Source organism: Amaranthus tricolor, chromosome 3, assembly GCF_026212465.1.
Source record: "Amaranthus tricolor cultivar Red isolate AtriRed21 chromosome 3, ASM2621246v1, whole genome shotgun sequence".
In the NCBI taxonomy this organism is placed as follows: domain Eukaryota; kingdom Viridiplantae; phylum Streptophyta; class Magnoliopsida; order Caryophyllales; family Amaranthaceae; genus Amaranthus; species Amaranthus tricolor.
The window spans coordinates 6,410,283-6,432,570 of record NC_080049.1 but is presented as its reverse complement, the minus strand read 5'-3'; the positions used below and the strand labels follow the sequence as shown (position 1 = coordinate 6,432,570).

The 22,288-nt window shown below is 31.7% G+C and overlaps 1 protein-coding gene across 1 annotated transcript; it reads right to left on the bottom strand.

Moving 5' to 3' along the window:
* Positions 1-10,434: 10,434 nt before the first annotated feature.
* Positions 10,435-16,576, bottom strand: LOC130807280 ((-)-drimenol synthase-like). Its single transcript, XM_057672434.1, has 7 exons — positions 16,318-16,576; positions 15,082-15,352; positions 13,926-14,298; positions 12,937-13,149; positions 12,349-12,490; positions 11,430-11,684; positions 10,435-10,853 (listed from the first exon to the last, which is right to left on the bottom strand). The coding sequence occupies exons 1-7, from the start codon at positions 16,513-16,515 to the stop codon at positions 10,557-10,559; spliced, it is 1,749 nt and encodes a 582-aa protein (XP_057528417.1). The 5' UTR covers positions 16,516-16,576; the 3' UTR covers positions 10,435-10,556.
* Positions 16,577-22,288: the final 5,712 nt, after the last annotated feature.

Sequence of the window (22,288 nt, the reverse complement as noted above, 5' to 3'; positions counted from 1 at the left end):
TCCACAATGTTCTAAAAGCTAGACGGTAGAGACACAAGCAATATTAACGCATCATCCTCATCATCTATCTTAACATCTACATTGCGCAAATCCAATAAAATAGAATTAAGATATTAATGATCCCTTAATGACTTACCTGACTGCTTCCTAAGGCTAAACAACCATTGTTTCAGTATCAATTTGTTGGTTAATAATTTAGTCATGTAGAATAACTTCAACTTTAACCATAATTTCGCGGTCGTCTCCTAATTAGCTACCTCCGTGATGATGTGATCATCAAGGCTTAGCAAGATGGTAAAATAAGCCTTTTCTTCCGTCACTACTAACTGTTCATTAGTCAATCCGTCTCCATATCCCGATGTAGACACCGCACTCTTTGGGATCAACAGACGCTAAATTTGCTGATGTTTCAATAACACCTTCATCTAAATCTGCCATAGCCAAAGCTATTTTTCCCATTAAATTTCTCAATCCTTATTATAAAATCTCCTGCCATTGTTTCCCTCAAAAACTCTTCCTAGGAATAAACCTGAGCTCTTGATTGAAAAACAATAAAAAAAAAGATTCAAACAAGCAATAAAGAAAATCACACCGAGAAATTAACATGGTTCACTATCAGTGTGATAGTTACATCCACTGGCACCGAGAATAAAACTTTCACTATAAACTGGGAGATTATAAGATGAACATGAGAAGTCCTAACAATGGCTCTCTTTGCTTTTTCTCTCTTTGTTTTTCCTCACTTTATGTTGCATAACCCAACCTTGATTAAAAGTGGGGTTTATATAGTAAACCTCTTAATAAAAATAAATAAGGAAAAAATTACAAAGAAACCTGCCAAAGGAAAAGACAAAATCGCTTTTCCCGTAGCATCAGCCGACTCGGCTGTATCACTCAAGAACTTATCCGCCGAGTCAGCTTTAACTGTTGCTCTTCAAACCGTTGCTTCTCTAGACACACGGAATTGATACAGACTCTCGACCAGGCTCAGTTTCCAAAACAGAGTCTACAGCCCACAAGTCTTATCTTGCTATGCCTACCAATGCTTATTTGACGTTGGCTCACTGAACTTCATCTTCATCATGCTTCATCTTCAACCGTATATACACTCTTGTTCAAGTCACAATATACCAACACCGACCCTTACCCAATCATCCCGTTTTTTAATGGGTTTCTCAAGTTCAGTCATTTTTTAGGTCACAATTTTCAGGTTTCAACCCAATTTTTTCGATTGGGTTTTGGATCAATTTCTCGCAGGTCTAATATAAGTATATCTATATTATTGTTTGAAATATTTTATATAAAACGTTTTCATGATTAAAAACTTTTTAACTGATATTATACTAAATTAAATTTTCATCATTTAAACAAAATCCATTATATTTAATCAATGAAGTTAATAATGTCACCCTTTATGGACGTCAAAACATTAAGCAAATAACCTTTTTTGCAGATTTGATTCAATTTGAGTAGATCGTGCAAGAAAGCCATATTATCCCTTACATTTCCATTGAAAAGAAAAACTCACATTCATTAGCCTCTTAACCTTCGGTCTCAAGTAGATTATAGGGTCGGACCTTAATTCCGAGAGCAAAAGTAAAGTTACTTTTTTTGATTCAGTAGTTGACTCATATTTCTTAATATTATTTAATTCTTTGTTTATAGATTTTGAGAGTTTTTTTTTTAATAAATCATCTCTTAGATTATTTTCTTTATATATTAATATATTTTTCTTCATGTCATAACATATTATGTCAAATTTCAATAAGAGCATCTTCATGTCCTAAAACTAGATGCTCTGCTATTACCTTTATAGGTAGCTTTGGCTCGTTTGAGTCCTCTTTTTCCATCAAACATAACTTAGTCATTTCATTACTTTCATGTTCAGATCCATCATAAGAACCATAGTTGCTCTAAAAAGCTTTCATTGTCATCTTATCATTGTTTTTTCGCTTCTTCGTAGGGAAATACTTGATTAGAAAATCTATAGATATGCACAGATAGCAGTTTAATAGATTACTTTTCCTTACTTGATTAGAGTGATTTCCTTTGGATCTTCCCCTCATCACTGCCATCATTATGATGAATATGAGCAACCAAGTTTCTGCTCTCAAGACCATGCTAGGGAAAGACAAAGGTAGATACCATCATCTTCATTTAAAAGAAGCTCATGAGTGATAGGTATTATGATGAGGTCATCTTATTACAAAACGCTAAGATCTTAAGCTTCTTCTATGGAAGTAACAATGGAACCCCATTAAAAATTTTGCAAGCAAAAATAACAACAACAATAATAATAATGTCAGAGCCTTAATTCCAAAAGATTGGGGTCAACTATATGGACTAATATATCTGTTTTAATGGTCGTCCACAAGGATTCTTCTTCCCCATTCATCTTGAATTTCTACCATCTTAATTCGTATGTCATGATCCTTCAAATACCTTTACACTCCAATCCTCCAAGTCTTTCGCTTTTCCTCGCCTTCATTTAAAGTATTCAGAGCTCCAACTCTTTATATTCCTTACTAACTCACTAATACATTGTCTTTACACATGCCCAAACTAATTTAAATGATTCTCTATTTTTTTCCTCGATATTTGCAACACTTATTCCTTTCAGGTATCTTTTTTTCAATTTCTATCCCTTTAAATATTCCCATAAATCCATCAAAGCATGCGCATATTTGCTAGCCTCATCTTTCATGCCAGCATTCTAATTCATATAGTAGCACTTGTTTGATAGCCGTTCAAAAGAAAAAACACGCCCTTTAATTTAACTTTAGGCACACCTTGATCACATAATATTCTATTAGTCGCTCTCGATTTTCACCATCCACACTTAAATCTATGGGTCACATCTTCTTGGTTTTCTTTACTACTTTGAAATATAGACCCACGATATTTGAAGCATCCACTTGGAGCAATTTCTTTCTCTTCTAGCTTTATAGTGTCTTTCGTTATCTCGTTTGTGCCTAAGTGATACTCCATGTACTCTGTCTAACATTGCTTCAAACAAATTTGAAACTTTGTGTCTCCAGCTCTTGGCTCCATAGTTCCAACTTAGCAATTACCCGTTCTCTGGTCTCATCTACCAAAACTCACCAGTATGTAACATGCAATAAGGCATGTCTCATTGATCGATTAGATCATCTAGGGTCACTACAAAAAGAAACAACCTTTGGGCTGAGACTTGATAAAGGTTCTTGATAATTAACATCAACTGGTTGGTTATCTTCTTGATTGAATTCGATGAGTTCCTTTTGATTTATTATTTGTCGATTATATATATTGATTTTCATCTCCTATTCAATTTTTTTTTATCGGTAACGACTAATTTGTCCCGTATGTTTCTATAGCACTAGTGCAATAGGAAATTCAATTATACTTTGTTGGACTTAATCAAAATATATTAGTTAACAGAAAAGAAAATTTTAAATACATTTTAAATATCAATTCAAGAATATTCAGGTTCATGTATAGGCACTTGAACACTTTTTTAATATTCTTTCACAAAAATATAAGGTCCATCATGAATTAATAGTGCACTATATGTTGCGGGCATCCCAAACACCGCAGCATATAGTCATACACTATATGCTGCGGGCCTCCTTAAAACCGCAGCATAGTATGACTATATGTTGCGGTTTTAGGAAGGCCTGCAGCATTTATTATTTTTTTTTCTTTTTTCGTTTAATACTATTAAATAATCCAATAATGTACAATGTAATAAACAATGATTAATCCAATGATAATCACCAATTAACACCAATAATCACCAATAATCTCTTTGTAAACTCTCGATCGTATATATAATATAATAATATGTACATATGCAAATTAAAGTTCTAAATCTAAACTAATTAATTACATTATTTACCAAGAACAAAAATTAGCAAGATATGCGGCAATTTTGTCTTTCATTTTGCGTATTTCCTCATCTCAAACTTGCATAAAGTTACAATCAAGTCGACTTGAAGAGCATCAAGTCTAAAGGGATCAAGAACTTTAATACAAATTGTGTTGAAGAATGAATATAGCTCGGTAATAGCATATCTCACATGTTTTGGCAGTATTCCACGGATTGCAATTGGTAAGACACTTGCATCATTACATGGCAATCATGAGATTTCATGCTTCCCAACTTCAACTCACCATATAGGGTCATAAATCTCTTCATGTTGTATGAGTACCCAGACAGAACCTTAATGCCATACAAAGACTCACAAAATGCCCGCTTCTCTGCTTTGGACAATGTGTAGCAAGCTGGAGGCAAATAAACGTTGTCATTACTCATCTTCTTCTTACCGCCCTTTCCCTTGTTACTACCACCAACTTCATCAGCTCTATTTCTTTTCTTACTCACCTTAACATATGCTCACAACTCCGGACGAAGACCATTACATTCAAACCAATCTCGCACGGCCCTAACATCCTTTGTCTTACCCGGAATGTTCATAAGAGTCCCGAGTATGGCATAACGTCAAGACAATGCCTAACATGTAGATCTCTCCAATATGGAAGCTTTCAAAAGATTGATTCATTTTTCCATAATCGGTCTTCATCCCCTTGCACTTGCCCTGTTTTACCAAATACAATCTCAACTCCCTTAACCTGATCATAAACCTCATAACCGGTCAACGGTCGACGAGCTACACGGTCCTTAACCTCCCCGTTGAACATCTTCTTCTTCTTACGATATTGGTGATCTCGTGGGAGGAACTTTCGATGGTGCATGAATACGTGTTTGCACTTAGGAATCCACGTGGATTCCATGTCATCGATACATATTGGGCATGCTTTCTTCCCTTTGTTCTTATACCCCGATAAGTTTCCATATGCTGGGAAATCATTAACGGTGCATAAAAGCATTGCACGCAACGTGAACTCCTCATTAGCATATGCATCAAACACGGAAACGCCTTTATCCCACATCTTTCTCAAATCTTCAACGAGAGGTGCAAGATATACATCTATGTCATTGCCAGGTTGTTTAGAACCCGAGATAAGAAGTGAAAGCATAATGTACTTATGCTTCATACACAACCAAGGTGGCAAATTATAGATCACTAACAGTACCGGCCAAATACTATGTTGAGAACTAAGATTGCCGAATGGGTTCATTCCATTCGTACACAGTCCGAGCCTTAAATTACGAACCTCATCCCCAAAAGTCTTATGCAACCTATCAATACTCTTCCACTTCGGAGAATCAGATGGATGTGTGAGCAAGTGACCTTTCTTCACCCTATCTGCATGCCACCTCAAATTTAACGCATCTTTCTTTATAGAAAACAAGCACTTGAATCTACGTATTATTGGAAGATACCACAATACCTTAGCCGGGGGCCCTTTAGCATCCCGAGTCCCTTTACGCTTGTAGCGCGATAAGCCACACCTAGGACACTCTTCTAAGTTCTCGTTTTCATTCTGATACAACACACAATCATTCAGACACGAATGAATCTTCTAGTTCTCTAAGCCGAAAGGACACATGAGCTTTTTGGCATAATATGTCGACTTTGGAAGTTCATTTCCCTCAGGAAGCATCTCACGTAACGCTTCTAATAACATTGTGAAACTAGCGTCACTCCAATTGAACTTTGACTAAATGTTGAAAATTGTCAACATTGCTGTTAGTTTGGTGAACATTGTACATCCAGGGTACAAAGGCTTTTGAGAAGCCTCTGTTAATAAGTCAAAACACGAGGACGTTTTCCTAAGTCATCCTCGACTTCTTCCATCATCTCATCAATACGGTCCACATCCTCATCAACATTCTCTTCATCTGTCTCATACCCATCAATATGATCTACTACATCCTCATTGACATCAGCCACATTATTGACGTCCTCAACAACACTTTTCTCTTTGTAAACTCCCTCCTCACCATGCCAAACCCAAACATGATATTGAAGTCTAAACCCACGTCGAAGTATGTGCTCCCTAAGGATATGAACACTATCTACCTTTGATACATTGCCACAAGTGACACATGGGCAATAAAAACCAACTCCCCACGCCCTAACTTGATGTTCAACCGCAATACTACAAAACTCTAATACGCCATCAATAAATTCTGACGATTCAATGCTTCCATACATCCAAGAATGATCTTTTGTCATCCTAATTAGTGTGATTAATTAATTCAAAACAAGATTAATAACAAATTTTAACATATATACTTAACGAACTCTAATATAACAAAACATGAAATGTAAGATAAATTTAAAACTTAAAAACAACAACTACATACACATTGATAAATTATGATAAATTTAAACCTAATTTTCATAATCAAAATGAAAATTATACCTTGAATTTTCGTGGGTTTTGGGTTGTGTATAACCTATACAATGAAAAAAAAAAGAATTAGTATAAAAAAACTAAGCCCTAAAACACAATTAATGAAGCTTGAACAACAATGGGTTTGAGAACTAAGCTTTAAAAACTATACCTTAAAGAAGAGCAAGAACTAAGCCCAAATTTCATGGGTTTTTCGTGGGTTTAAGAAGAGCAACAACAATGTACGTACAGTCGTGCAGTTTGAAGCAGTAGATGATGAAGAAGAGCAAGAACAAAGATGATGAAGAAGAGGGATTGAAGAGAAGAAACAGTCGTGGGTTATTTGAAGAGGTTTTTGAAAGAGAATGAAACAGTCGCTGGTAGTTTAATGAAACAGCAGAATGAAGATGAATGTTTTGCATTTTAACGTTAATAGACGAGTTTTTGAAGAGGTTATATACTGCGGGCAAAGCAAAAACCGCAGCATTTGATGATCCATAAGGTTATATGCTGCGGGCAACTAGAAAACCGCAGCATTTGTTGACTATTTTTTTTTTCTAATTTTTTTTCCTATTTATTGCTGCGTATATTAAAAACCGCAGCAAATGATTACCAGCATATACGTTTTTTTTCCAGTAGTGTAATCTTCTTACAATAAAAGTGGTCATGAGCTTCAATGATAAGCTTACACCCGTGTTTAAACCCAAACACCCAATGCACGCCATCCTCAAGGTAGGCGTCCTTGATACATGTAAGAAGATTTCCAATGGACAATTCCAGCCCTCTACTCTCACCCATATGTCCATGCCTATCCAATACCGTCATCTTCCGGTGACAAGTAGAAATACTAACAACAGAACTAAGCAGCGTAGCACTGATCGATTTTTTGAACAAATATTAAAATTAACTTAATTCATGATTAAGGTTAATTAATTAACTATAATAAGAAAGGCCTACAAACGAGCCGATTCAAACGGCCTTATATCATGGATATTTTATCAATCGATTGATCCTATATAATTGTTTAATTCTAGAATAAGTATTTCTTTTGTATAGTCAGTTGCATTCTTACCGTCTTTTACAAAACTTGTGCTACCTTGTTAAATAATCTATTATGAAACTGAACTAGTTGTTGACTATTTCGATAACGTCAACGTGAATAACTTAAATTCAACTACATTGTAAAGATTTCAATTAAACATTTGCAATTAAAATATGATTAAGTAAACTGTTAAACATTATTTCATTAGTGAAAACGATGCTATATTAGAGTTCAAACAATGTGTTTCAAACTCCAATATTGTCAAGATCGAATATATGAGGTTTTGTGACAAACAAATTAAGCTATCAATGATATCGATGTTTGTAGAAGAAAGTAAAGCAATAAAACGACACAAAGATTTAACGAGATTCACCCAACTTAAACTACGTCCTCCGGTGTGTAGTATCTTTTATATTAACAAAGGAGTTCAAATAACTCTCAAATATGGAGAATTACAATAGAGAAGAGATATAGGCTAGTGTTTGGCTTGGGGTGTATTTTTGTGGATGATGTGTTTTTTGTGTGAATGAGAGCTCTCTATTTATAGGAGAGATCTCACTAAGTAACATTAAGTACATTAAAACTATGAATAAATGATAATGAAACATCCCCAAGTACATGAAGAGTCAAAAACAGCATTCTAGGAGCATTAAGAATTAAACCTTTGCACTTCTTCATTAAGTCCCATAACTCCAATGAATAACTCATACTTCATTACCTCATTAATCCATACTTTTAATCACCATCATAAATCACAATCATCAAGACTCAACTTAATACATCAATTCATGACATACTTATGGGATTCCATCCCAAGAGTTACCACATGAACGCACCCATCAAATGTGTGACTCAACAATTAGAATTAATATTTCAAATATAGTAGATTGTTTTAGGGAGCACGTACATGCACAAATGCCACCAACTAGTGAAAATAAAGAGGAATGAAAATAAACACACACAAACACAGTTTCAATGACATGAAAAATTAAAGCAGAATAAATATAGAGGAATATTTATATTGGGATTTGAGAAGAAAGTATGAATGTAACTTTGTCCTTAAAAGGTTTCCTTAAACAATCAGTTTGGTCCTTCTAAATAACCTCAGCACAACGAGCCATGTTAAAAATCCGAGTAAGTATAGGCTTTGGAATCACGTAGGGTTGGAGCATTTCTTCATTTATATCTTTCCACGCATCCTCTATTTCTTTTCTTAGCTTCTCTATCATGCATTGCACGGCCGACGCCACGTGATTGCGCTTTTGCTCAAACTATTCTTAATCATAAAATTAGAGTAATTGAAGAAGAAATTTCGTCATAGTCATCAAGTTAGGGTCCGGGGGAGGAATATACACTAAAAAATAGTGTCAATTGTGACATTTAAGGTATCAGTATCATGTCATTTATCAAATGTCACCAAAATATTTAGTGACACTTGTTGGAAGTGTCATAAATTAAGATAAAAATATTAGGACAATACTCTAAGAATAATGATATTTTGATGAAGTCTAAAAAATATTGCGTCACAATTAAATCTTTTTTGTAGTGATAGTGGAGAGACCACACCTGTAACCCCTCCAATGTGAGATAAAGGGAAATGTAACCACTCAAATAACCCCTCAAAAAATAAGCCATGTAAAAAGAAAGGTAAATGGCATAACGTTGTGCCTGAAAGGCATTTCATATAATGTATAAAAAATATCCATAGTCAAAAAGTTAATTTATAAATGAAAACCCATTACCAAATTAATACCTGGTGACTACCCATGTCATTCATGAGTCTGAGTATGGTAGCTGCAGCTTTTATAATATTAGGCATAGGATCTTGACATGCCCATTCAAATACTTTCTCATTTGCAATATCACCCATGCCAAGAAAGGAGGCAACTGCGCCATGTTGATGGGGTGAGGTTATTAGAGCAATCTTCATGTGTACTCTTCATGTGTAGGAACGTATTATTGGTGGCACCATTTCGCCTCTTGTAGATATGCTTGGCTAATAGTTTTTACCTATATATATTGCAAAAAATCATTTTTTTCATATACGAAAATATTAATAATGGGAAGATAAAAGACACAAATTCCATTGTGTTAACCCATTAGATTTTAATTTTAATTTTTTCCTTTGATGGACGACCAACCAGAGACAACTCAATTTAACAATGTTCCATATATTTGTAAATCTAGAAAATATAATAGTACCTAAACAATTTGGTCGTCCAAAAACTTGTTAAGATCATTATTTAAAATCAACAGATTCCATTTTTATTTATGGTGAATTTCAACCACCCCTTATTTAAAGTGAAATATATAGCGTCAGGTATGAGGAATAAATGGATTATTATTTTTAAAAGGACGAAGGGATTATGATTTATATGAAAATAAATTGATCAATAATACTTTTGTCAATAAGGATCATATTTAGTAGGAAGATGAGTGAGAGTTGAGTGAGAGTAGTAGGAGTGGGAATGCTTTTGTAATGAGCATGCATACAGATGTGTAAATTTTATTTCCCATAAACACACGATATACATTTTGCTGCAGATGGAATACAAGAAAGATTATTTAATGATATTTATGCTGCTCTGGATTTCATACAACGAAAGAAAACAATATGTGATTGGTTTATTTTTGTCTACTAAACTACAAAATTTTTTATTCTAATTGGATGTAAACTAAAAAATGAAAAGGTATAAGTTATTGGAAATCATCAAATTTTAATATAGACGATAAATTACTCGGTATCTATAAATTATGGATCAAAACATAAATAAAAGTGATATATGCTAATTACAAACCCTCATTATATTAATAAAATTAATACGTGTATCCGCGAGTCGAACATAAGTAAACTAGTTAAATTATTTTTTCGATACTCTATATGTCACATCGTGAAGGAAAACATTATGTGATTAGTTTTTATCTACTATACTAAAAATTATAATCTAATTGGATCTAAAACTTTATAGGGTCTTAATCCAATTGAATAATTAAAGCTTAAAATTAACATAAATAACTTTTGTTTACAATTTTGATCCATAATTTTTAGATATGGGGTAGTTGTTGATATTCATATGAGAATTAGGTTAATTCTCAATATCCATAAATTATAAATAAAAAAAAATAAAGTTTTTATTCATTAAGAAAAGGTAAGAAAAACAGGGCATAGTACATAAGAGACAACTGTTTTATAATAAACAAACACAAGCAGACTCATCAGGAGGATGATTAATTACATAGTAATATGAGAAGAAAGAATGGATGCAACTTTGCCCTTAAAGGCTTCGTTAAAGTGAGTGTAAGCATCAATTTGGTCTTTGTAAATAACGTCCGTACAACGAGCCAAGTTGAGAACACGAGTAAGTATCGGCTTTGGAATCACGTATGGTTGGAGCATCGCTTCATTTATATCTTTCCATGCATTCTCTATTTCCTTTCTTAGCTTCTCATTTGCTTCCTCCTTCGACATTCCATGCTTTTCCATCAAGCATTGCATTGCCGAGGCCACATGGTTTCGCTTTTGTTCAAACTGCGTGCTCATGAATAAATTATTTATTGAAATAGTAGTTCAAAGTTACTAGTTTTCTCTGGTAATTTAACGTTTTATTTTTTTTTATTAATTGAAATACTCTCTCAGTTCCTTAATGAAGTTCTCACAAGGAGCGTTTGCGAAAATTAAAAAAAATAAAATCTTTTAAGTAGTAGATATATTATTTTATTGAATAATAAATTTGATGTAAGAAATGTGAGAACCATAAACATTAAAATAATATTAAAAGAGTTAGTAGAAAAAAAAATGAGGACCACAACTGATAAATATAATGTTTTTATAAAGTTAGTAGAAAATATGTGTGAACCATAAAAAATAAATAAATGTTAAAATAAAGTTAATGGAAGATATATTGGGACTATAAGCATTATTAAAATAATTATTAAAATGAGGATGAAAAAAGTTAATTTTTGTCCAAAATTTGTCATAAAAATAAAACAATTTTTATAGAAACAATAAATAGAATATCCCAAAATAGCAAATAGGAATTTCTTTAAGGAACCAAGACAATAATATTTATGGGATATACAAAAAAAGAAATCCAGTAAACAATACCTCGTGACTACCCATGTCGTTCATTAGTCTATGAATGATAGCTGAAGCTTCTATTATTTTAGGCATAGGATCTTGACATGCCCATTCAAACACTTCCTTGCTTGCAATATCACCCATGCCAAGAAAGGAGGCTACTGCGCCATGTTGATAGGGAGAGGTTATTATGGAATTCTTCATGTACTCCTCGTATGTGGGAACATATTTTTGGTGGCACCATTTTGCCTCTTGCAGATATGCTTGGCATATTTTTTTAACCTGTATATATTGAATGAAATAAAAAAAATTTCAAAATAAAAAAATAACCATTCTTGCTATTTTTGACAGTTTATTTATTACACAATTTTAAAAATAAATTTTAAACTTTAATATCTTTAATAATATATCATAAAACTTGTAGAAAATATGATAAAAAGTTATATATTAAAACGAATCTAATAAGGTTCTAAATAAATACTCCATATTTATCTCAATACATCTCTACAAAATCTTAGTTACAATTTTCCTTCTTAAAAGTAAAGTTGGACAAAGACGAAAGTCAGAAGGAGTATCATTTATAGTGAGACAAATCAATAATCGAATGAATCTTGAATTTGAAATACTTACTCTCACTGAGCCATTAAATTTGCATTATTTTTTATTTTAGTCTGTTTTATTTAATTTGCATAATATTATTTCGTACAAAAAGTCATTATTAAACATACGATTTTGAAATATTTAAAAAGAAATTATTTTTAATATTCTTCTAAATTTATTTATAATATCCTTCTAAATTTATTTATAATGATATTTATCTATGTTTTTTCGCCGAGCATACATCAAAAACCAAAATCAAGTCTCTATGAAAATGACTGATTTCGCTCATTTTGCTTAGCGCATAAACGACACTGGACATGCTTGTAGTGATATATCAAATACATACCTGTTCTCTTGTATAGTTGACAAAAGATGATCTTCCATGTTTGGAAAGATCTTCTTCAGCTTCCTCACAAGCTTCGACCATTGCATAATAAGTCCATTTTACATGTTCTGGCAGTTCATCTGCTCTGCTTTTGTCCCATGGCCTGAATTTTAATCCATCCAAAACCTTATTTGTGTTGTGGCATACGTATTTTTTTATAATTCAATCATGTTGATCAGGTCCCTCATTTTATTCTATTTTATTATTGTGACACAAAACATTACAACGTATGGCTAAATGAAATTTTTTAATTTATCAAATAGAAATTATTCATTAAAATATTCCACAAAAAACTGTTATAATTATTTTATATCACGGGTAGTTATAAATATATTTAATCGTTTCGTAACAAGTTCTATACACCTAAAATGATTGGTGGTAGTGAAAATAAAGAGTTCTGTGATAATCAAAATTATAATTTTTGTCTCTGAAAAGTGATACTTACTATAATGGATATAAGACTCAATTCTCTAAAGAGTCTCTCTAGGACAAGACAAATCATAAATAATGACCTTTACTTAAATATAGATTAAAAATGCATAATCAAACCTTTGGAAAATTTCAGTGAGGAGCTCAAGTTCGTCAATTGTCCCATATGCGTCATATGTATCATCCAATAACACAGTCGCCTTGAAAATCTTTCTATATATTTTTCTTGCAAAAGCAAATTCAGGTTCAAAGTAGTGACCTAAAATCCAAAAATATGCTTCTGTTGGTCTGTCTCTGCTGAATGATACGTTCAAATGCAGTCCTTTCCACCACCTACATATATCAAATATTAAGACTAATAGTTTATTAATCTTGTATAATTTAAAATCATATATAATATGTATTAATAGAATATAGAAGTATAATATATCGCGAGCTTCAAGCATAGACTTAATCTTCTGGTTGAGATGACTCATTAACATAATAAAAAATCACGTGGTTAAAATCAATATGTAAATTGTTTCACATGGAAGAAACGAAAGAGAATATGTTACTTAATAAGCTTGACAAGAAAAGTCAATCACTACCAATGGATTTTATTTTTAACTTTCCTTTTGCCTTAAGAGGTTTGTAAGTTTTCATCTTTTTTGAATTGCCTAGAGTCATTTCTCTAATTGAAAGTGTGAGGGATGTGAGCAGGGATCGCATGGGTGGGATCTAACTAGACCCATATCAGACTTACATCCATAGGGTTTAAAAAGTTAGTATCTTCATCTGGATCATATAGTCAAATAGGTTTAGAATATGAATCTAAGTCTAAAATGATTATTTTACACAAAAAATTATCTAATATAAAATCAATAAAGGTAATGAAAAAATGAGAACTCTGTCCTTAAAACATGGTCCAAAAGCAGTTCTCACTCCTAGACCCTAGGTGTGTGATAGATTTTATAATATAATATCATGAATTTCGATTATTAATATGAATTATTTTTTGAACAGTTATTAATGTAAACTTTTTATTATATAGGTTTAATAATAATAATAATAATAATAATAATAATAATAATAATAATAAATAGCCATACATTTTGATGAAAATGGGTTACCTTTTTAGATCTTTGAGCTCCTTTTGATGTATAGCTTGAAGCAAATTGAAATTTAATATTGCAAAATTGAGTAAAGCTTTATTATGAGTTGGATCCATTTGATAAATTGGAATGTAATGCCTAGACTCCACTCTTGGCAAACCCTTGTGGAGTGGTTGGTGTAGGGCATGAAGAACTTTATCATAAAGTGGAGAGGTTAGGTTATTAATCAAATCATTGAGATGAGATGTTGTAAATGCAAGGGCTTCATCAAGTATTTTGTCATTATGAGTTCCAACATGGGAAGCCTCATAAAAGCTTAGTAACCCTTCAACATCCTCACTTAAGGACTCCTTGAAGCTTCCATTTTCATCTTTGAACTTGTTGAACACATCTGTATCATAATTTGTCACATATAGTTAATTAGTGCTAATTTTTAGTTATATTTTCCCATTTAGCATGTCACTATGATCAAATACATGTATTTCAAAACGGAAATAATATATCAATATATAGTAGTAATTTTCTATTGCGGTTAATATCTTTAATTCTCATTTGAATGGACACATATGTTAATTCACAATTTTTATCGTTAGTATCTTTTATTCTGATATATCAATAATTAGGTAGAAGTATTAATAATCTTTATATTGTGACGAATCAGATAAGATCTGATATAAGTATCTTAAAACTTATAGATTAATAATATAATATAACTTAAAAGTAATAGTTAAATAGTGTCAAAATTCAAATAAGACATTTATATATGCTGAATAAGAGGTACTATATATCTTTGTTACTTTTTAATCAAGATATTGTCACTCAACAATTATTTTTTTTTGGAAAATGAAAGCTTTCCATAAATGCAAACAAATTGTACAAACAATTAGAGCAACTAACTAACATAGTTTGTAACAATATAGAGAGAAGAGCCCACATTCTAGAAAGGGTTTCTCTACTTTCATTTTTTATGTGCGTGAATAACTATTTTTGTATCTTGACAACCTCTCAACTTTTAATATTTCAAATTATAAATTTTTACCATTTTAAAAAAAATAGATTTTTTGTTAGCGCATAGATCATCAAACTACAATTTTTTTGCTTCTTCAACTATAAATTTTTTCCCGTATATACTCTAATTTTGATAAAATTTTGTGCAAGGGAGAATGTAACTTACCGCTAGACACATGGAAACCATGCTGCCGTAGAATGCGAAAAAGCGTGGAAATATGGTGAAGATCATAATTGGCACATTGGCTCTGAAAACTGTCATAAATTTGCTGAAGAGCATCCTGAATTTCCTGCTCAAAGTGATAAGACACCCCAAGACGTTCAAGAGCGTCAATAAAATTGAGCTGCTTAAGTAGGTTACCCTTTGTTTCTACAAGCTCCTTCTTCACTTCCTCTCTTAGTTTATTCGCCTCTTCTTTCTTCGTCAAATGCACTTCCTAAAAATATGTATCCATTTTGATCATAATCAAAAAAAATAATCTTATTATAACAATGCTAAATTGAGATATAATACATCCATGTTTCTAGAAGCTTCTAACATTTTGACAAATATGACATAAAAAAAACTACTCTCCATTCTTTAATTTTATTTTCATTTAGAAAATTCTACTTTAAGAGGAGAGAAGTTTGACTACCGTTTTCATGAAATATATAGAAGATACAATATATCCACGTAGTGGCTGATCCAGAGTTGAAATTTAGTGGGGGCATAATTGATGAAAAAGTTTTTTAAAAACACAAATATATAAATAAAAATAATGTTTTCAATTGGATATTTTGTTAAACATAAAAAGGGGCATAGTTTAGAAAAATAAATTGGGTTTTAAATAGGTATTGAAAATTGTAACTACATTTTATTGAGCTTTGTTGTACAGCTGAACACATATTAAGTGTAATTAAAATCTCTTATTAATAAAGAAAACTTAATATCATAGTTGGTTTAGACTTGAGGGCACAGGAGGGCACTTGGATCCGCCCATATATCCACGTGAGATCTCGTTAGGTTCGTTTTAATGTATATTTTTTACCATATATTTTTTATAATTATTTATGATGCACGATTAGGGATATTAAGACTTAAAATTATATTAAAAACTGTGTAAAAAATAAGTGGATCAAGAGTATACTCTTTTTAATACTTGTAACAATCAATGTTTTTTACAGAGTCCAGTACGCATATTTCACTCTTGAATATCTTTAATTATAAACAATAAATAATTATAAAAATTGATAATTAGAAGATAAACATTAAAATTAATTTAATAAAATTTTACTTAACCATATTTTTTTATATATATATATATTTTTTTTTATATATAAACAATCATATGTGAAATAAAATAAACAAATAAAGATCATGATAGTAATGTTGCGTGTAAAAAGAAACATAAGAAATAGTAACCTCATCATGATGAGGGTTTGTGAGATGAAGAAAGTGATCGCCCCAATGGCATGGGTGAAATTCGGCTACGGGTCGGGTTTTCTTGTTTTGTGAGATTTCAGCCGACATTTCTGGGCAAAGATGTAAATGACAAATACACTTTAAAAAATAAGAGTGAAATTTTAGAATTTGAATGATAATTGTTGAGTAACGTAGCATATATATAAATATAGCAAAGGAGAAGCGTCTGCCATATTGTTAATTCCTCGCATAATTCATGTTCACACTATCAATAATAAACGCATTTGACAGGTCATATGCCTGACACGGCTTGAATTAAAAAAAAGCAACAAATCTAGATTAACGTTATGCAAATCTTCATTTGTGGTATTGATTTTGTGTTATGTGTCTCTGGTCGGTTTAAAAATTGGGTTTTGTGTTCATATCGTTTTTATATATATTAAATCATTTTCAAAGTATGGTTAAATGGAATTTGATTACAATGTCTAAAAAATTTCACTTCATCAAGTGTGCTTTAAACACCTCAATTTATATGTTTATTATTTTTAAATAAGACAATATGTTATGCACAGCTAAAAACAATTAGGTTATATCATAAAAAAAAAAAAAAAGAAGACAATGCTTATGCTTCTTAAGAAAAGGAGGGGAGACTTTAGAAGCAAATAATAGACTCAAAAGATATGACATTACATTTTCATTAGAAACGAACTTATTTGAATGATAGTTTATTTAAGAGTCGTAACTATGTCTAACTTTTACCATTTTATTATACTTGTCTTTCATAGTGATATTTGTCCATCAAACATATCACTATCAGTTGCAAATATTTTAAAATGGAGAACTAGCATGAGTTACACTTCTCTGAAAACTAACCAGTGATAGGAATAGTTGGAGTCGCCTTATCTATGTCTTAGTCTACTAATACTCTCTCATACCTGTGGGAATTCTCGTTCTTTGCCTTTAACATATATTTTACTTGTTTTTACCTAGTTATTTTTATATGTTTATATATGTTTTTTTTTATTTAATAATTAAGGGCCAAGCTGTGGTTTCACTTTCACTCGGTCCTTTTCTTTGCGGAAACCTCATTTTTCTGAGGATTTTTTTAAGGATTTTTTTTAGCCGAGGACTCTTAAGCCGCAAATATGGTATGCCGCTTTCCTTCCCTTCCCAGACCCTGATTTTAGTTTCTTATAAGCGGGATACATTGGGTATGATGATGATGATGATATTCAATTAACATTCGTTACTCTATGGGCCCTCTTGGATTGAATGTAAATATTTAAGGGAGTAAATGGTAGAGGATTTTTTAGTGTTGTCGCTAAAGCCTCTAATCAAACAATATTTGTAAACACCCTTAATTAACACTACACAAGTGTAGTGGCAAGTAGGGGGTCGATCCACTGGGAAATGAGCTACGAGACTTAGGCCCTCTTTAGGTGTTGGTGGATCATGAATTGTTAGATTAGATACGGGTTAGACTACTACTACAACTACAAAAATAACAAACAAAGAAGAACCAGAATGGGGTTAAGCCACTTGTGACAGCTATCCTATGGTAAAGGTTTTGATTTCATTTGGTTTGATTGGAGAGAACTGGAACACAATACGAATAGTGATCTGATCCTAGATCGAGCTTGGGATCACCTCCGATAATATCATCCTCCTCACTCTCATGAGTAAAGACAAGAGAATCGGGCAACAAAAGTCTACAATCCATTAATCCTCCCCTACTCTCATAGGCGGAGGGGAAAACTCTTAGTTGAAGGGGCGATTGCAAAATTCAACTCTCGTTGATCCCTTGCACCCGACTCCATTCATTGAGTAAGGGTTTAGGTTACTCCAAAATCCCACCCTCGTTGGCCTCCCAAAAGCAACTATGGCTACCCTCAAGCAATGGATAGAGCAACCCTTCTACTAAGTCTCCATTCAAATCAATATTTCACCATTATCAAGCCATCAAACAAGGGTTGAGCTAACCCCAAACTCTAACTAACTACTCACTACTCATAACCATAACCAGCAAATTCATAAACAATATATAACATAAGCATTCAAACACCAATAACATAAATATGGATAAGACAAGAGTAAAATAATAAACAAAATAAATCAATATCATCAGTTAGCTAAATTGAATAATTACATAATAATGAAATACTAAAAATAAATAAGATTAGAAATTACCAAAAAAAAAAAAAGAAGAGAGATTCAAGAATATTAAAAACCCATAAAAACCCAAACTTAAAGCTCCACGAAAATAATTTACAAGCTTCAAATAATCACCAATAAAAGCTAATAAAAGTAGTAAAAGATGAAGATTAACAATAAAAACTAAGCTTTGATTAATTTAATCAAGACTAGAATAAAGAAAAAAAATGAAAATGAGAAAACTAGGGTTTATACAAAAAGAGAGAAAAAGATGAAAAAAATCTGAAAATGAAAATTGCTAAAATACACTTAGTTCTAAGCTATTTCAAATACCCTCTATTTATACCCCTTACAAAATAGGATATTTATCCCCCAATGATAATGAGAAAATGACCCTAAAACTAATAGAAATATATCTTGAAGGTTTTTGGGAAAAATCTAAAACGAACACTGACAAAGAGCGTGCTTGGAAAGATCAAATTCGCTGAAAAATGGGCCTGAACACAAGTTCGAATCCCTTTGACTACATTTTTGCTGCACCTTGTTTACAAGCTTGGTGCTGTTGCTTGACGCGTGGAGAATTTTGGTACTGGCTGCGATTACCGGTCGATCGGTTAAACCGATCAGTCGATTTCCTATATAAATGTTTTGCACATTCTGCATATCACCCAAAATAAGATCGATCGGTCGATCCTCCTTGACTAACTCAACAACAGCCTAGAACTCTTTGGTTATAAGATCGATTGATCGATCCAAATAGATCGATCAATTGATCGATCTCCTTCTCTTTAGACATGTCATTTTAAAAAATGCTCTTTCTCCTTCTTTATAACTCCGAATTCGACGTGTGACCAGTCGATTCGAAACTAACGAACTCAACTTTTGCCTTCCATCAAGATATACACCAAAATTCGAGTGCGTTGACCTCCATCGGCACTTAAGTTGACTTTTCATGAATGATGCTTCTTGCTTGGCTTGAGTTTGACTCCTTTTTGATCTCTTTCCCTCATTTCTTCCTCGGCTTTGATCCATTCTTCCTCAAACCTCCGGGGGATTTGGAATTTCATCAATAACACTCTTTTGCTCGGAAAAAGGTAAAAAACCTATAAAAACATGATCAAACGCATGCTTCCCTCAAATGTAGTGTAAACCCAATAAAAAGGAAAGATGTAACAAAAACTGAAAAGAAACATAATAAATATCACGCATAAAAGGAATCAAAATAGGGTTTATCGATAAATAAAAGTAAAAATATGAAATAAAAGTTAGTTAGATAGAAGACTAAAGAAATTCGATTGTTAGAAAGGTGAAAAATTTGGTTAGAAAGTAATGAAAAATGGATGAAATAGCAATTGGTTCCCTCATTTTAGAGAATAAATTTACCCTAGAGGAAGGTGGAGGAATATCAAGTCATCCTTGTTTTTCATTCATCTTTTTTAATCTAATTACATTCTACCTCTTTTACAATTATATCAATTACTTTGTTTACACCCCTGCTTACTTTAATTCTATTAATTTGATCCGAAATTGAAAGTAAATCGACCTGAAAATGTGTTCCTTTTTAGGTTTATCGAACCGACATCACCCGACTCGAAGCTATATATGAACCGGTTGACAACCGAAAATGGGAAATCTGAACCCAAGCTATACCGATTTTTCTAACCGACACATGACTGTTAATCGAGATTACCCGAACCTAATAATGACCGACCCAAGTCATATCCGACCCGAATCATACTCAAAACCAAACTCGATCCGACTAAAATCGACTTAACCCGAATGAAGCTTAGATCGAAGTGCTGTAAACTTGAACCAATTTTTTACATAGAAGTATTATTGACTCATATTCAATCATCTATTAGTTATTCTAATAAAGTCATAAATATTTTAATAAAAATAAATTTTATAAATACATGGTTTCATATATTTAGAGTTAATAATCAATGGTCAATGTTTATTTAACTACTTTTAATCGAATTAGATGAAAATTGATAGAACTTTATAATTTTAATTTCCGGTCAAACAAGTAAAAGTAACAATGTAATAATGATCACTAATTGATTTGCATTTTCACTATTTTGCTTTAAGTAAAGGAACCTTATCATCAATTAAAAAATGACTAACAACTTAATCTGATACTGATTCGATCAATAGTAATTAATAATTCGCATTTCGTAGCCGAATTCTACTTGAAAAATACACGAACCAGATCTGTAACTGGTAAAACCGAACCAATTATTAACCCATGACAACCCGAGACTGATTGAAACTCGACATAAACTTTAACTGACACCGACCTGATACTAACCCGATAGTTTGAATAACCGATCTTTAACCGAACCGTGACTAACCGACCGGACCCGAGTATGACCCGTCGCAATACGCATTCGAAATATAACCGATCCGAAATACAATCGAATTGAATGACACCCGTCCGAAACCGACCCGATCACCCGAATGAACACCTCTAGGTTAAACTATCGAATGTTAGTATTTGGTAAATTATCTGACTGAAAAAACTTGAATAAACCATCTTTGAATACACCGCTTAATATTTGCACTAAATATCATGTGCAAAATTATCTTATCAAAATAATTAATAAAATCAACTTGGTTAATTCATCATTCAAATCAGCTAACAGTTATCAATTATTATTAATTGTTTTCTTAAAAAAAATTGAACTTCGTCCAAATTTTAGCATGGACCATATCTTTATGATCAACATTAAAGATCTCATTTACTTTAGAAATTATTAGTGCACTTTTTTATTGTGTATATCATTGGTACTGTTAAGAACACGTAATAGCATGAAACATCACATACATTTTTTTATTAATTTGTCGACAATGATTTGCCCACCATAATTGATAATGCTTGTGGCTTCATTAGTGCTGTCAGCTTATACGCCTAATTGGTGAAAGAGTAATAAGCCAAAACATGTTTTTGGTGAATTCCTAATATCATGATTCATGTGTATGTATTATTTAATCCAAAATATATATAATTTTAAGTTTTAAATTTTTTTTAAGTGGTAGGAAAATATTTTTATTCTGAATGGTGATTCTAAACTTTTAATTCATATAGTAGACAAAAAGTTTAAATTTTTTGTTGAACTAAACATTTATTTCAAATAGATTTTCAAGACATGTTCTATGAGAGTGATTGCCATGTTTGTTTAATGAAAAAAATCATTATGATCGATAATAATAATGTAAATTTACCAAAATTTAACCTTTTATCTATTTATTAGAAAAATTAAAGCTTAAGATCATCACACTAATTAAAAAAAACATTAGCTCACTGCATAAAAAAATCAAAAACTTAAAATACACATCAAAATTCCCTATTTAATATAAGCAAATTTAAAACTTACATCTTCAAAAGTGAGTTTGTGTGAATCTGAACTGATTGAGTGATTGAGAAGATATCTGCCTTTAATACTTTGATGTTATTGCATTAATTAAAATAAAATTGCAAATTTTAGTTATAAGAAGTTTGGGTATGTAAATCTCAAGAGATTAGTACCTTTTCTGACATTCTAAGCATGATTTATAGGTAAAATGAATGAAATTAGCTGTTTTTATAGAGAGTTGATTTTAATTTTTAATATTTGTCTGGTAAAATAAAATTAGATTTTTATATTTTATGATTATTATTATAAATAGAGACGTATAATATACTTCTTAATTGATAAAAGATTTGATCTACTAAAACATGCATGTTTACTTTACATTGGATATACATCAGCAAAACCGTACATTCTTATTCATTATTTAAACTTATATACTTCTTTCCTTTTGTAATTTTTATTAAGTGAAT